Raw genomic sequence first — 17,819 nt, forward strand, 5'->3', positions numbered from 1 at the left:
GATCGTTTAGCAGGGGTATGGCTCTGTCTGCTTCCTAATTTTACTGTAGTCATTTTGAATGTGTATTAACCGAGAGAGGTAAGCAATTAACAAATAGCAGGCCTCTGCCCATTCCTACTCAGACTCGTTTCCACCCAATTCAGAATTCCATGACCTAAAAAGAATGTGTTTGTGAGAGAATTAAGTGAAGATAAAAGTCAGCACATGATAAAGGCAATACTAAACATATTCTGTAGTTATTATTTTAATTAAATTAATTAAAGCCCAAGATCTTAAAGTTCAATTTAATTAAAAAGAAAGTTTGTAGAGGTTGATGGGGAGAAAGTTCTTGTTTTGTTGTCATTTTGGCTGGTGTGTTTCAAGGTAGTAGCAATAAATGGCCAGCAGGTGTCAGTGGCGCTGCACGACTTTAGAATACACAGAGAAATGCAGTGAGCAATTCATACGGCAAGGATCTGTGTAATAAAGACAATAGTAAACGTGTCTTGTTGGATGAATATGGAGACAGAGACAACAGAGCTACAGTTGCTACATTAAAATGAACATACATTGTTGTCCATAACTCTAAAAAGAACAGATTAATCTGAAATACTTATACTTACTTAAAAACATTCAAATACCTCCATTTTGTTCAGAAAAAATGAACACCAAGATCTTTAATTAAGGTAAAGGTTGGCATTTAGAAATAGCAAGTGCCACAGCTTTGAGTAGCTGATCCGGTTTCTTTTGTCAGCAATTATGTGCCTTGTTTTTGAGATGATTCTCTCAGAAGGGACTGATGTTTCCACAATGCACAGTCTCCGTGTCATCACCTGGTTAAGACGTGGATAAATTGAAGCCTTGGTCTCCCACCAGCTTAGTGGTTCTTTACTTCTCTGGCAAAGGGGCTCATCAATGTACAGTGTGTCTACTGCAACTGTTGCTGCTGCTGCGGACTCCTCCTCAGATCTGCTGCACCAAAAAATGAAAATCTCAGGACCTAAAACTGTCTTCCCAGAATTTCCTATTCAGGGCCATGGAACTGAACGAGAAAATATTGTGGAAATCAAGTGATCCAGTGAATGTGAGCAGTTTATTCCGAGGCTAATTCAGAGAAAATGCCTTTGCTAGCTAGAGTCATCCTTTTTGAAGTGATACGTTCCAAACTGAAGTTTCTGTAAAAGATAAGATGTTAATTGAGTTGGTGAGTGAAACTGCAAAGTAAGAAAGACAACAGAAACTGAGAAAAGAAGCCATGGATGGGTCCCCAAGACTCAATGAATTGGGGCAGAAGTAAACCCCCAAGACTTCCAACCACCCATTAGAGGAGATACTCAGACTAGGGCTGAACCACTAGAACCAGTAAAAAACGGAATCCTGATGAGTCAGACTTCCATTCCACTTACTCCCCGACCACGCATGAAGTTCGAAGCAGTGTTACAGTATCAGGGTCAGTCCTTACACCTTTTTTTTCGCAAATTGATTCTGGTGCTGATGAAAGTTTTATCACTTTCTATATTATCAAGCAATTGAATATTGAGATAATTCCGCCTTCTGAACCGCTCGAAGCTAACGCTTTAAGTAAGTAAGAAAGTAAAAGTCATTTGTAAAGTGCCTTTATAGAAAAAGGCCACAAAGCGCTATAACAATCAAAAACAATAAACCGTTAAAATATATACTTTAAAAGGCTGAAACACATAAGACAAACACAAGAGTCCCAGAATATCAGGGAAAAGCCTGCACAAATAAGAATGTCTTAAGAAGTTTCTTGAAGGAGTCAGTAGACTCCATCAATTCAATTCAATTTTATTTAAAGTGTCTTATCATAACAGAGTTATCTGAAGACACTTCACAGTTGAAATAAGACTATAGTGGAGAAAGAAAAACAGATCCCAGCAATTCAACAATGAGTGAATCCCATCATGCCGAGGAAAAACTTCCTTTTAAAAGGCAGAAACCTCAAACAGAACCAAAGTCATTGTTGACTGCTGTGACCGGCTGGGAGGAAGGATGGGGGGTTGACAGATGGACGGAGAGAAGAGTGAGGGAGGATACAGTGATAGAAAAGAGGAGAGTATAGAAGAGTCCATGGAGTTGCTGGAGAGAACTCTGGATCTGATGACGTGGTGGAGGTCCTGGACCAGCAGCAGCTCTGGAGGTGGAGCCCTGGGGCTCAAACGCAGAGGGAGCGCAAGATCGTTCCAACACTTAGGAGCAACAGCCTGAAAGGATTTCTCTCCTGCCTTCGGATCAGATCACTGATGTAAGGTAAAGCCTGACCATGATTAGCTCTGAAAGTAAGAACCAGGTTTTTGAAATTTATACTGAAAGAAACTGGCAGCCAGTGAAGTGTTTTAAGGATCGGGAAATGTGAGTCCTTCTACTAGAGCAGGTCAGAATTCTCACTGCAGAGTTTTGTATTAATTGCAGGCGGGACAGCTCCTTCTTTTTTAGACACCAAAATAAACTGTTACAATAGTCCAGAGGAGAAGACACAAGGGCATGCATTACAAGCTCCAGATCGTGTTGTGACATAGTTTTTAGTTTAGAGATTTTTCTCAGTTGAAGGAAACAGTTTCTTGTCAGTTTTCTTCAGTGTTGTATAAGAGACATGTCTGTCAAATACAACACCCAGGTTTCTCAGGCTCACCTTGGCAGACTGGCCTAATTCACCCAAGTACTGACTCAACCCTGGAACCTTATCATTGGGCACAATAACCAGAGTTTCAGTTTTGTCCACATTTAGCTGCAAGGTGTTTTCACCCAGCCATTGTTTGATTTCCAGAAAACAGAAGTTGATTAAGCTGTCCAGTCTCTGGGGCTCAGTTGGATGAGCAGTAGAGCTGGGGGAATGAAGTACAGCACAAATAATAAAGGACCCAAAACAGAACCTTGAGGGACTCCTCACAACAGATCCACTGATTCAGACAATATTTGATTGGCAGATACATTGAAACTGCGCCTAGAAAGGTATAACGAGAACCACTGTAGCAAAGACCCTGACAGTCCCACTTCATCCCTCAGTCTTTTCAGCAGGATCTGGTGATCAACTGTGTAAAAGGCTGAGGACAGATCCGAGAGAACCAGAACAGTGTATTTACCAGAATCAGCCCACATGATGATGTCAGTGGACACTTTCAGTAAGTCTGTCTCCGTGGAGTGATGGTCGTCTGCTGACCTCTATTACCCACAAGACTGCTCCTCTAAACCTCCTCCTTTCTGGTAACCTTCAAGAAACTATTACTCGATTTGTCATTCATTCTCCCTTTGTTCCCAAAATTCTGGGATTCCCTTGGTTACTGAATCATAGCCCCCAGATTGAATGGAGAGCATCTAAGATTATTAGTTGGAGTCAGGACTGTCATAAGGATTGTCATCAATCTGCTGTAGCTCCCACCAGTCGTCCTCCGACAACCCCCTTCTCTGCTGACCTCTCCTAAATTCCCTGAGTATCACGACCTGAAGATGGTATTTAACAAGGAGCATTCTCTCTCTCTACCTCCTCACCGCCCTTATAACTGTGCTATTTATTGATCTGTTGCCAGGTGCGGCGATGCCCAAGTCACAATCAAAGTACAATCCCTCTCGCCTGGAACGTGAAGCTATGGAGAACTACAAATAGGAATCCCTAGAGGCTGGCATAATCAGAAAACGACATCTGCGCACAGACACTGGTCACTTCCGCCCGGGTCTGGTCCTTTGATTTTTCGCGAAAGATGAACAATCCAGGGTATGTTAGGGTCGCTTTTTTTTTTTTTTTTTACCACTTCCAAGCAAAAGAATACAAGCTTCCTTCATGATTGACCGGGCTCCCTTCTTCCTGCGATTTAACAAATCTACAGTCCAGGACACAATGGCCCCTAGCTGTAGCTCGCTCTAGCTAAGTCAAATTCCCCGCCCAGGAGGTTTGGTCTTCCGGCCAAATTGTCCTTTTAAAGTTTCCTGTTCTCTGCTTTTCCCTCTGGGGTGTAGCCGGCCTTGTTTTCCGCTCCCCGCCTGGGGTCTTGCTGGCTTCATCTTTCGTATACAAATTCAGGTATGATTGCAGGCAGACAAAAATGTTGATCCTACCGGTGTTTTGACCCTAATCCTGAATTCAGCTGTCTCAATCCAGTAATCAGCATTTAATAAACCAGATCAGAGATATGCTCCAGAAACACTGACTTCTCTGCACTTCTGCCCCAGACACATAATTGCTGCTGAAGGAGAGGGAGTCGCAAACAGGGTCAATTTCCTATCGGAACCAGGTACCCAGACGGTTATTGGTACCACTACATTTTTTTATTCTGTGGCATGCTGATAAACCACAATCATGTCAATAAATTAGAAATAAAGGTATTCATCAATTGTGGACCATGGCCAAAAGATCTATCTACAAAGGCTATATTGCTAGGACCCAATACCTGAGAGGATGCAGCCCCATATGTTCCTGCTGTACCGACGGTGGGAGATGATGCACATAGAATAGAATACAGTCTTTCTCGTGGACCACTCAGGCTGTGTCTTTTAACTGGCAAGGTGTTAGGGGCTGGCCTTTGTGGCACTGGCACTGAAGCCTGTGTAGTTGGAGTAAAAATAGGTGCTTTCCGTTGACCTACAGGTGTCTCCACTACTACCAGTACCTGGCCTTCATTTCCTCACACCTTCTATGTCTGGCTCTGGCCTCCAGTGAACTCTGTAACCTGTCCTGACATGGCTCAAACCACAGTGACATTGCAGGCTTACCATGTTACGGTGGACTAGCCTCACTTAAATCTGATTATCCACTGAGGCAACACCACCCCACCAATTCTTGGTGGTCTTACCACCTCAAAAAACACTGGATGCCCAGACATCTAGTATTTTGTTCCGACCACGAACAGCATAATCTTACAGGGACACCCTTTGCCCTGTCCTCCGGTGCCCCTTGATCATGCCTTTCCTTTAATCACTTAGCTGGCCCTTCCATTTGGCCCTTGACAAAGTTGAACACCACCTGCAGATGCCAACTCTGTTCGGCCATCCAGTCACACACTCTTCCCTCAGTGGGTTCGGGAAGATGACCAAGCCGGAAGTCAACAGGCAAGTGTGGTTTCCTTGAGGAAATAAGGAGACGCTCCAGTAGACTGATGTACTGTTGTGTCGTAGTTAAACAACAGCTGGATGCTGTACAACACACACAGCTTGTTGACGAGTTCGGTTACAAAACTGCACTGCAAAGTGGACACGGGCCGACATGTAACTGTAGAACCGTTCATTGACCAGTACCTTTGCTTTCACACTGTTGACACCATTCCTTAATGTCCTGGTCCAGCATCTGCCAATAGCATCTTACAAGCTCAGTGGTCCTTTAAACGCCTTTACCTCCTGGTATGTGGCCTTCTCCCTCGAACTCTAGCAAGGGGCCTTGACATCAGCCTGCTGACATAACTGCAGAGCTGTGTCTCAAATCGCTTAAACTTAGTATTATTAGTGCATAAGTGCGTCTCAATTCTTGGTATACAAAATGTAGTGCGCAATGCACACTAAATTGGCGTACTAAAACACAAAACTGAATATGGATCAATGGACAATTCCTACCCATGTCTTCGGTGCTGATAACGGTGTAAATATCTCGCGAATATTTCTTGATCCAAACTTGCAAAACATGCATCCAGCAGGTGTCGGCGATAGTGTTCAAGTTCCAGTTCTTTTATTTGTCAAATATACATTAATGCAAGACATACGGCTCAGATAGAATTGTAGTCCCATCAGATCCACGATGCAAAACATTAGGTAGACAATAAATAAAAATAATCAACAAACGGAAACGGTGCAGGCGCCGTACAACAACTGTTGTTGATGAGACCCAACACAGTTGTGTCGTACGCAAACTTAATGAAGAGGTTGGAGCTGGATGATGGAGTGCAGTCATGGGTCAGCAGAGTGAAGAGGAGGGGGCTCAGCACACATCCTTGGGGGGCCCCTGTGTTCAGTGTGATGGTGCTGGAGGTGTTACTGCCGACCCTCACTGTTGAATGCTGAGCTGAAGTCGATGAACAGCATCTGACGTATGAGTCTTTAGTAGCCTCCAGGTGGGTGTGGGCTTAGTGGAGGGCAGCGGAGCTGGCATCATCAGTCGAACGGTTATACCGATATGCAAACTTGAAGGGGTCCAGGGAGGGAGGAGCTCAGAATTTATGTGCTGCAGGACTAGCCACTCGAAGAACTTCATAAGGGTGGGAGTGAGTGCGATCGGGCGATAGTCGTTGTAGCTGGAGGGGGATGACTTCTTCGGGACCGGGATGATGGTGGTGGCTTTGAGGCATGTAAGTTCTTTTAGGAACTTCTCTGTAGGAACATGTCCTAAACTTGGCTACATCTGTCTCTTATGTGACATAAAACTTATATTTCTATACTGAGAAAGACTTGCAATAAACTTTCTGAATCCACTGAAAGTTTTTGGTAAATTTATATCCATGAGCATGGTGTGTCCACAGATGTGTTGCCTGGTTATGTTTCTACAACATGACTAGAGTGCACCTGTGGCAAATTAATTCATTATGATTAGGAGAAGCACACACCTGTTTATATAAGGCCATAGGCTCACAGTGCATGGCAGAGAAAACAACAAATCCTTGTCTGTAGAGCTGGGAAATGGAAAAAGTTCAAAATCACAATGACTCTTGCTAGAGCTGGCTGCCCTTCCAAACTAAGCAATATGGGGAGAAGTGCCTTGGTTAGAGAGGTCGTCACAAACCCCAGAGAACTTGAACCAAGACATGGCTTTGGATCCATTCCAGCAAGGGCTGTACATAGTACAAACCTAAAAACCTAGTTCCTAATCCATAATGTCTCCCACAGTCAACTTGAGTGTTGATTGCCCTGAGATGTAGTTAAACCAGATCCTTTGAGAGGAAATTTGGATGAGGAACACTATTTACTAGGGATATTGCGGTCATCTTGCCTGCCAAATAGTATTTGTCTTCTCTCACTGCTGTGAGTGGAAACGCAAAATTAAGTGTTAAATTACTTTTTGTATTTTATGACCATTTTGTTGGTTATATTTTTGAACACACAGCAAAACTTGAGTTGAATTATAAACTAGGAAGCAAATATCTTGGTCTTTTGTTTAGCACTCTCATGAGAAGGAAGAGAAGTTCCCTTTTTGTCACTGTTATCTAGCGTCTTCAAACTTCCCAGGGTCATCTGAGAACTTGACAAGGATGTGATAAGTATCTGAGAATTTTGCTCTTTTGAGATCTGCTTCTTCCCAGACCAACAGATGTTAAATCAGCTGACATTTTGACAGTCAAGAGTCAGGTTTTCAATAAATTCTGAACAGAATGCTGTTCCACCCTTGAGTTTCAAGCCTGCACAGTATGATTTTTAAAACAAAATTTTACTCTCAGTGAAACCAATACACACTTATACTAATATTTTAATGTGCATCTCTGTGACAGATATATGGAATTGGAATACGGAATTTTATATTTAACACTATATCTGCTGTATTAAACTCTGCAGCACTTCGACTTCTACATCCAGATCAGTGGAAATTAGAAGTTAAATGATTTGTATAACTGTGTTAGAGTTGGAATGAGATTTATATAATACAATAAAATAAAGTCCAAGAAATTACATTGTGTAACCAGTGTAAATACATTACTAAATAAAGAATAAAGCCCAGGGACTGCAAGAGCAAACATCTCTATAAAACCACTTGTGTATATCAAAACACATGTGCAAACCATTGATTGTTCCATTTGTTGATTTGTTCTCTATGCATTTAAAAATCTTATTGCGACCAAAATATACCCATAACAAAATGAAAGCCCCATATTATCCTCTCACTGAGATGGCTCTGTAATGATTTTGGTGGTGTTTGTGGAGCTTTTTACATAATCATTATCATGATAAGTGTAGTTGAAAAACACATGGCACTCAACACCTTGTGCAATATTTCTGCTTACCTTTACTAAAGGAGATAATTAAAAATGCATTAAGCTAATTACCATGTAATATAACTTTTTCATCCATTATGGCTTACTTTGTCAATTTTATCAGTTCAGCTCACTGGAGACACTACATCACGGTGCCAGGATTCTGCTGATCATTACCAACACTTTACACACAAGTTAAGGTAGAGTGTAGGCATAAAACATTGATAACCAGGAGTTGAAGGTTGGGAGGGAATTACACATGCATACAGGTTTATATATACGTATTGTTTTCGTATAGTAATGATGCCATTTGAAACATCCATATACAGTATATTCATTTGAGGCATAAATATTAGTCAGCTTAAACAAATCTGTCACTATCTGCTTCTGTAGGATGTACAGTAACGAGAGATGACACTATAGCATCAATTATATATCCTAAGCTATCTGTGATTACCAACACATAAGGCTGATGTAACTGTACTGTGACTGTTGTACTGAGGTTTGTTACTGCAGCAGCAGTATTTATTTATTTTTTGGTGATGTTTCTTCTCCTTCCATTTCCTGCCGCATATTCCCTTGTGGGGGAGCATTTTCTTTTGGCGAGAGGTGGGGGACACTCTGAGTAGGACGCCAGTCTGTCGCAGGACACAGAAAGTCGTATAGCCATTCACACACAATTTCCTAAATTATATGCATCACTGAAAAAAAAAAAAATATATATTTTGCATTAACTTAAAATGGTTATGTCATGTGGTTCGACATAACTTTGTTCAGTAGAAAAAAAAAATTACAATTAAGTAAATATTTACAAATTATTCAAGTAAATATTATTATTTATAAAGCGCCTTTCTCAAACCAGGCTCACTCAACCGAGCACTTAAACAATACATAGCTAAAATATATGCTTTAAAGGCCAAGACAACATAGTGACAAACACAGCAAACTGAAACTTAACTGGGTTCTTTTTTTACGAATAAACCTTGCATTTATACATCATTTTAATGAATGTGATACAGTTAGGTAGACTCAATAATATGAATTTACAATCAAGCAATGAAAGGTTATTGAGTGAAAGTAACCCAATGTAGAGAATTTATTCCTAATTAGGCGTCCTGCTTTTAAAAGTTCAAAGCTCTTTTATTTTAAGTGTCTGTGTTCTAATAGGTTTGCAGTAGATTTTTCCAATCGTAGACAGATCGACGCTGTGTCGTTCGCTACTTTTCCTTGTCAGGCTGGGGGACCTGCATCATTAACTCATGCTAGCTTCGGGGCTTTAGGAAATGTTTGTACTTGGCTAAACGTCATTTCCGTTTTCTGCTAGAGGGTTGCCCTTTCATCGGCTATGTCGATCACAAGCCTTTGATGTTTGTAATGGCGCAGTTGTTGGAGCCATGGTCTGCTCGCCAGAAGCGCCACGTAGCTGGAGTTTTAGAATTCACTACTGACAGGACTGACGTTGTAGGAAATGCAAACCCGGTTGAAGACGCCTGTTGCATGCATTGGTGTGCCCTGTGGTAATTGATTTGTGTTTTTTATAGTATTGATTAAAGGCTGCTAATTAAATCATGACATTTAAGTCAGAAACTGAGTTAACGGAATGACATTGACAATAGTCAATTGAAATTGATAAGAAAAGCATGTCCCATAATGCTTTGTGTGATATCCCGATAAAAATAACATCTGGAAGTAGTTTTCTCGCCTCAGAGTAGCTACTAGAAAATGAATGCCAAGTTATCCCCCACCTGGCTACATCATTTTGGGTTATGGTGGGTATCCTTGTTTGGAGAGCCCCTTCTGTGTGCTTCCACCCTACAAGGACCCGGTGAATGGGCCAGTCCAGTGGCGGTTCAACTTTCATCATGTCAGGGGCCGAAGCATTATAGAGAGGGCCTTTGGTATGATGAAGACAAGGTGGCGATCAACTCTGTTTAGGGCACTGGAGGTAAAATCTACATTTGCTTGCGATGTAATTGCATCATGTGCCTTTTTGCACAACCTCCCCGAACCACCTCAACCTGAAGACATAGCACGCCAAGAAACATCTGGGTCGGCTGCCAGAGACAGACTGGCTGCCCAAATGTTTGAAGAGTTTTCAAGTGTTTCTCATTCAAATGTTTATTAACATTTGCATTAATTGTACTAATATATAAATATTAACATTTAATAGAATGTAAATATGTATTTAAGAATGACACAACTAGAAATTGTAAAACAAAATCTTCATTAAATCACAGCAAACAAGGCAAACAAGCAACATCAAAAAGTGCAAAGACTGCTCAAATCAAAACAACACCAGCACACAACACTCAGGACTATATCTTGTCCACTATCATTTCTAGAAGGTCCCCAAATCGGACATTGTGGGCCTCTTGTCTTTCATTGAGTCTATCCTCCTTTGCGGACTGCTCATGGAACCGCTGTTCTTCGCGCAGGTTCGCTTCTTTTAGGAATTCGAGAACAGGATTTATTTTTATTTTCCTCGTGGGTGTTCCTGGGCTCCTTGCTGGACCGGCGCTGCCAGATGTGCTGGGACCTGGGGAGTGTGGGCGAGGTGTCCGAACTCCCGATGTGCTGGGACTTGGGGAGCGTTGTTGAATTGTCCGAGCTTCGGAGGTGCTCGGACCCGCTTCGGAGGATTCAGCAGCATCCTGTAGAACATGGCAACACAAATTATAATCCAGACATTCAAATAATGAAAATTATCAATAGTGTTGCTTTTATGAGTGACCAGCATTACCGTGGGACAAACGACCGAGGCTATCAGGCAGGGGGGGGGTCGACCGACGGCCTGCCACCTAGCACTTCGTGCATTAGGTCGAAATACTGCCAGTTGGCAGCAGTCGTCTCGCCCCTGTCCGTGCCACTCCCCGTCTTCGGTATCCGTAGTTCCTGCCGCACATGCAAAGAAATGGAGACACGGGGAGAAAGGACAAACACATTTTTATTAATATAGAACTAATAACGATCATGAGTTTTGTTTTTATTGTATTTATAAGTAGTCTAGAATGAAACTACTACCTTGTATTTTCTTTTCAGGTTTTCCCATTTTTTGGAAACCTGTTGGGCCGTGACCTTCTCCTCCAGGCCCAACTCACGCAACAGTTCCCTGAAATAGACACAACCAGCAATGTAAACTTACAGATTCAACAGAATAAAAGAACATGCTAATGAATTATTAAACTCATAACTCGCATCCAAAGTGCTTTCGACGTGTACTTGGACTTCTTGAACCGGTCCTCATTTTCCATGCGGAAAATGATTAGCCTCCTTGTTTCCTCTGGCGTCCCTGTGTAATATCGGATATGTTGTTTTTTAAAAATATTTTTAATGGGCAAGTATAGAGTGTATAGTATAGAGTGTACAAAAAATACACAATACATACAAAAATACACATAATACATACACAAATACTTTGCTTTAATTAAATACAAAAACAAATGGCATATTCACTGTGATCTCTTAAAAGTTTATTAGCATGGAATATCGTCGAAAGAATGCTTAAAGTAGCGTCGAATTAAACATCGTTTTTACGTGTAAAAAACAACAACACTTTTCACATGAAATACACAAACAACTAACGTCTTCACTGTTAAAAGTTAACAACTTTTAAACGTTTATAAGCATGGAATATCGTCGAAAGAATGCATACTCAAGTTTACGAACAAACAATTGCTAACGTTAGCATCTTCACCGTGTGTTTATATTTTAGCAACATGGAATATCAGCAAAAACAATGCTTTCACATGAATTTTATGAAGAAACACTAGTTTTAAAGCAAGAATACTCACATTTATGCACAATGTTGCTCGCCATTGTTCCTTCTCCTTCAACACTCGGTTGCGAAGTGTGCCCCCGACATCACTACCTCTTGTAGGGAGACCTGGCACTACCTTGAACACTATCCCTACGCCGAAAGTAGAATTGGGAATCCACTACACTTCGCGAGCACGCACAAACGTAGTGGTAGTGGTCAAACTGAGAATTGGAATCGGGCCTTAGTGGCCATTTTTGGGGACTTGGATCGCTCATTTCGGTTCGCTGATCTCTATTACTTCTGACAGAGGTTCACAGTTTATCTCGGAGCTATGGTTGGTGCTCGCAAGGTCTCTAAGCACATAGGTTCACCGTACTATGGCATACCATTCTCAGGCTAACAGTTTGTATGAACGCTTTCACTGGTCTCATCTCGTTTTCTACCGTTTATCCGGATTCAGTACGCTCTTAACGCAGAGGTGCAGCAGTTCTACTCCGAGCCTCTCCCGGATGACCTTGCTTCTCACCCCATTTCTAAGAGAGCCCAGCCAACCTGCAGAGAACTCATATGCTTGTACCTGCGACATTGTTCTATCTGTCACATCCGACCGTTCGAGACAATAGGTGAGGGTAGGGACCTAGATGGACTGGTATACAGAGAGCTTTGACTTTTGGCTTGGCTGTCTGCATAGTTGCAGATGCCGCCTCAATCCGCTGTCGCTCTCACAGTCCATTTTCCCCTCACTCGTGAACAAGGTAGTTAAAGTCCTCTACTTGGGGTAGGATCTCATCCCCAACCAAGCGAAGGCTCCCCACCTTGTTCCGACTGAGAACCATGGACTCGGATTTGGAGGTGCTGATCCTAATCACTGCCGCTTTACACTTGGTTGAAAACTTTTCTAGCGAGCAAGTCTGATGAGGCCAATACTACCATGTCATCATAAATGCATATTTACTGCTTGTATAAATAAAAAAATAAATAATCATTTACAGTCTTCAGCTCCTTCTTTAGGGCTTCATAAGCCTTCACTCTATCCATTTTCTGGAATAAAAATAAATCAATTCAGCATTAATAAAACTATTGCTAATAAAGGACCTACCAAAAAAATGTTTTATTCTGCATGAATATCCATTTACTTTTTTTAAACTGCACTTTTAATAATATAGCATTATGCTCATATCTTTAACTACGCAAAACAAATGAATGCTAGGTTTTAACTTACTGTTGAGTCTCTTTTAAAGTTTCTAGAGCAAATCGCGCCACAATAGCTGATTTTGATGACAAACCAGTACTTCTTGTTCCATTAAAAAAAAAAAAAACGATAAATTAATATTTGCCCTGATATTGCCATAGGTTGTTTTGGCTAAAGAATTTTATTTTGAAGACTGAGAACGTTTGATCTGCAGTATGTTTCCTTGAGGCCATGTAACCTGATGGATGTTTTCCTGAGGCCGTCTGACAAAGGGATGAGTTTTAGACTCTTCCCAGAGGGACAGATGCCTGCAGCTTACACAAACACTACACACTATTACCAGTCTGGGTTGAGACAGGCTCAATTCAGCTAAGAGTCAAGGACAACACTAGAACTTTAAGAAGATCAAGCTTATCTGCCTGGAAAGGGAAATGGACTTAGAGGCGCAGACTCTTGGACACCTGGATAAGTTAAGAATGTAAAAGATTGTGCAACTTTGAAATCTGTGCTCTTCTGCTCTGAACTGTTCAGTCTCAGTGGTAGAATACCAGTCGATCGGCTCCGCTTCTGATGTTCTTGTCTCAGAATAGTGGAATAAATTACCTGAAGATACTCTTGCCCTGATCCCTCCATCACAGATCAAAGCATAAGCACTTGGAAAGAGGAATGCGGTCTTTTGACTGTGGGCACGTTTCGCTGCCTTGATGGCCCTGTTCAGATTGGCCACTGGGTTCAATGCATGGGGAGAGAAGCGACTGAAAAAAATTACGGTACTTTATATTCTATAGTATCAAATATAAGGCCTATAACGATAAAACATATTTGCTTTTAAGTATTGTGTTAAGATACACAGGTAATTTCTATCTTTAATTTCATACTCACCAACACCGAAAGATTTCACACACAGTGATACATATATATATATATATATATATATATATACTTACTTAAATGTCAAAAGATTCGATAATATCATTCCGTTAATTCCCTTTGCGGCCTTGATGTCAACTTGCAATGAATACAAAATAGAGGGCGATGGCTACGTGCAAGTTTGCAGCTGGATTAATCATAAGGACAATAAGTCAATCACCCTTGTGAAAATCAATCAGCAGTCACCTTTGTAACAAAGACAAAGAAGAAGTTTACACAAGGCAGTGGGCCAATTGCAAGTGTTTCTCCTCTTTGCATCTTCTCTGAAGAGTGGCAACATGGGAACCTCAAAACAAAGGTGTTCAAGGAAAAGTCTTTTAATATTCCAAGCGGTCGGAAGGGACCGAAACAAAAAAACAAATCAGGAACTCGGGACGAAGGCAGGACGCGGCTGGAGATCGGGATCTCAGATCCGGAACTAAAACAAAAGAGGAAAAAAAACTCACGTGAGCAACATAAGGCGCTGACAACGTCAGGGGTCTTCCGGAAACAGTTCATAGGAAACACGAGCAAAGAGAATCTACGAATGCCAACCTAGTCTGGAAACTCAATTCTCTGGCGAGTTCTTCAGGTCCGCGACGCTCCTTTTCTGTGGGAAGAACCCGCCATTCAATCACCCCCAGCCGCGCACCTGCCAGCGTCTGTCAAGACACAAACAAAAACACGAACCAAAACAGGAAACCGACTACAAAATAAAACAGGAAAGCACCAAAACATGACAGTACCCCCCCCTCTAGGTAGCGCCTCCAGGCGTTCTACCCGGTCTTTCCGGGTGCTCCCGGTAAAAGTCTCGGAGGAGGGAGAGGTCCAGGATGAGTGAGCGGGAGATCCAGGAGCGCTCCTCTGGACCGTAGCCCTCCCAGTCCACTAGGTACTGGAAGCCCCGACCTCTGCGGCGAACCTCCAGGATCTTGTGGACCTTGTACGCAGGGTGATTGTCAATGATGAGCGGAGGAGGTGGAGGCTCGGCTGGCGCACTGAGAGGACTGGTTGAGACGGGCTTCAGGAGAGAGACGTGGAAGGTGGGATGGACCTTGAGCGACGGAGGGAGCTTGAGGCGCATGGCAGTGGGATTAATGATCCTTTCGATCTCGAACGGCCCCACGAACCTAGGACGTCGCGTTCCATCTCCGGCCACCAGAATCTCTGCCTGAGAAAAGAGAGTGTCCTTGAAACGCCCGGGTGACACGCTACCTTGTGGGTGTGCCCCCACTGAAGAACCTGGGCACGAGCTGGCTGCGGAACAAACAGTCTATCAGGCGGTCCAGAGCTAGGTCCTGGGTCACTCTCCTGGGCCTCCTGAACAACCCTCTCTATATCCCAGCTGGCCGCCCTGATAAAACACCGCTTTGGAAGGATGGTCTCCTCTGCCAGACCCTCCTGGGAAGGAGCAAACTGACGGGATAAGGCATCAGGCTTAACGTTCTTACCTCCCGGGCGGTACGTCAGGGAAAAGTCGAAACGACCCAAAAACAGGGCCTAACGGGCCTGGCGGGAGTTCAGGCACCTGGCCTCCTGTAGGTAGAGTAAGTTCCGATGATCCGTTAAAACCAGAAAGGGTACCTCTGAGCCTTCCAGCCAATGCCTCCACTCCTGAAGTGCCGCCACCACCGCCAGGAGCTCCCGGTTGCCAATGTCATAATAATGAACTGACGGGCTGGGTCGGGGTGTCGTAGGATAGGCGCGGAGGAGAACAGCGAGCGCAGCCGGTTGAAGGAGTCGTCCGCCTTGGAGGACCAGGTGAAAGCACTCTTGGTGGAGGTAAGCTGGGTTAATGGAGCGGCAACCTGGCTATAACCCCGGATGAACCTGCGATAAAAATTAGCGAAACCCAAGAATCGCTGCAATTCCTTTCGGCTAACAGGCACCGGCCATTGAGCAACTGCCTCCACCTTCATGAGATCTGGCCGCAACTGACCCTGCCCTAGACTAAAACCCAAAAAACTCACTGTGGGGACTCCGAACTCGCACTTCTCTGCCTTGACAAACAGTCTGTTCTCTAGTAATCGTTGGAGTACGCGGCGGACGTGGCTGACGTGTTCCTCAGGAGAACTGGAAAAGATCAGAATGTCGTCAAGATAAACGTACACAAAAAACACCTCATTGATAAGTCTCTGGAACACCGCTGGCGCATTGGTCAGGCCAAACGGCATGACCAGGTACTCGAAGTGACCTAAGGGGGTCTTAAAAGCCGTCTTCCACTCATCTCCCTCTCTAACACGGACCAAGTGATAAGCACTTCTAAGGTCCAGTTTGGTGAATATCATGGCCTTGTTCAGAGGATCAAACGACGGGTCTATGAGTGGGAGGGGATACCGATTCTTAACGGTTATGCTGTTTAATCCCCGGTAGTCTATACAAGGTCTCAGGGACTTGTCCTTCTTACTCACAAAAAAGAACCCTGCACCAAGAGGCGAAGAAGAGGGGCGAATTAAACCGGCGGTCAGTGACTCCCCGATATAAGTGTCGAGGGCCTGGCGCTCCGGGCGAGAAACCTTATACAGTCGACTACAGGGAAGAGGAGAACCAGGAAGTAGGTCGATGGCGCAGTCATAGGGACGGTGCGGTGGTAGGGATAGCGCCCTCTCTTTGCTAAAAACCTCACCCAAACTGTGATACTCCGGAGGAATGGAGGAAAGGTCAGGAGGGGGAGAGATGGGAAGTGGAGGACGAGAGGAAGTAGGTGCAGAACGGAGACACTGTGAATGACAATGCGGGCTCCAACCAAGTACCGTGGAGTTCACCCAATCAAAGTGAGGGTTATGGATACGAAGCCAGGGGAGACCGAGAACAATAGGAGAAGAGGGAGAAGAAATCAGAAGAAGACAAATTAACTCAGAGTGGTTACCCGAAATCGTGAGGGAAAGGGGAGTAGTCTGGTGAGTAACGTCGAGTAGTGGTCGGCCATCTATGGCACAGACCGGGCGGGGAACGTCTAGCTTAACCAGGGGAAGGTTGAGGGAAAGGGCGGTCAATAAAATTGTCGTCAGCGCCAGAGTCGATTAGTACAGTCTCCGCCGTCGAAGTCAAGTCAACCGTCAAAAGACCAGGTAGGGTGATCCGGTGAGTCGGGTCATGCGACGAACGAGTGTGTCCCACCCGAGCACTAACCTTAGGTCGACTGGGGCAGACAAGATTAGGCGCAGGATGGTGACAACAGTCAAAGTCCAGCTCCAAAGACCTACAACATCAGCTTGCTGCATAAGGTGTCACTGTGCATCGTTTAACTATTTAGCGCACTTTACACAAAGAGATGCTATATGGAAGAGTAATGCGGAAAAAGGCTTTTTTCTGCCCAAGCCACAAACAATGTTGCTTGAGGTATGCTAAAGCACATTTGGATAAGCCAGCTTCATTTTGGAATAAGATGCAGTGGACTGAAGAAACTTAAATAGTTATTTGGGCATAACAAGGGGCGTTATACATGGCAGGCCGGGGCTGGATCTTTCAACAAGACAACGACCCTAAACACTGCTCAAAATCTACTAAGGCTTTTATCCAGAGGACAACGTACAACATTCTGGAATGGCCATCTCAGTCCCCAGACCTGAATATTATTGAAGTTTTGTGGTGCGATTTAAAATGGGCTGTCCATGCTTGGAACCCATTAAACCTGACTGAACTAGAGATGATGTGCAAAAAAGAATTGTCCAAAATACCTTCAACCAGAATCTAGACTCATAAGCTATAAAAAGCCTTTTGAAAATTGTATTTCTGCAAAAGGAGGATGCATAAAATATTGAGTTAATTTTTCTTTTGTGGTGCCTACATTTATGCACATTCCTTATTTGGTTACAATAATAATTGAACACTTTCTGTAAAAATGATGAACTTTATTTCACCTTTCAAATATCACTGTGTTTGTCTTGTATATGTTAAGTTTTACTAACATTTCTTATCCAAACAACCAATGATTTATAAAAGGAAAATCATTCAAATTTGCAGTGGTGCCCAAACTTTTGCATACCACTGTACACCTTTCAATTTCTCCACCTCTTTTCTTTGCTTCCCTGCTTTCTTTTGTGTCTATGATGAACAAACAAAACCAATTAGATTAGTC

General features: G+C 43.2%; 1 protein-coding gene across 1 annotated transcript; it reads right to left on the bottom strand.

Annotated features, from left to right (window-relative positions):
* Positions 1–14,117: 14,117 nt before the first annotated feature.
* Positions 14,118–14,836, bottom strand: LOC148071465 (uncharacterized). Its single transcript, XM_087799508.1, has 2 exons — positions 14,294–14,836; positions 14,118–14,177 (listed from the first exon to the last, which is right to left on the bottom strand). The coding sequence occupies exon 1, from the start codon at positions 14,820–14,822 to the stop codon at positions 14,493–14,495; it is 330 nt and encodes a 109-aa protein (XP_087655634.1). The 5' UTR covers positions 14,823–14,836; the 3' UTR covers positions 14,118–14,177; positions 14,294–14,492.
* Positions 14,837–17,819: the final 2,983 nt, after the last annotated feature.

Source organism: Callionymus lyra, chromosome 9 (genome assembly GCF_982586985.1).
Source record: "Callionymus lyra chromosome 9, fCalLyr1.hap1.1, whole genome shotgun sequence".
NCBI lineage: Eukaryota > Metazoa > Chordata > Actinopteri > Syngnathiformes > Callionymidae > Callionymus > Callionymus lyra.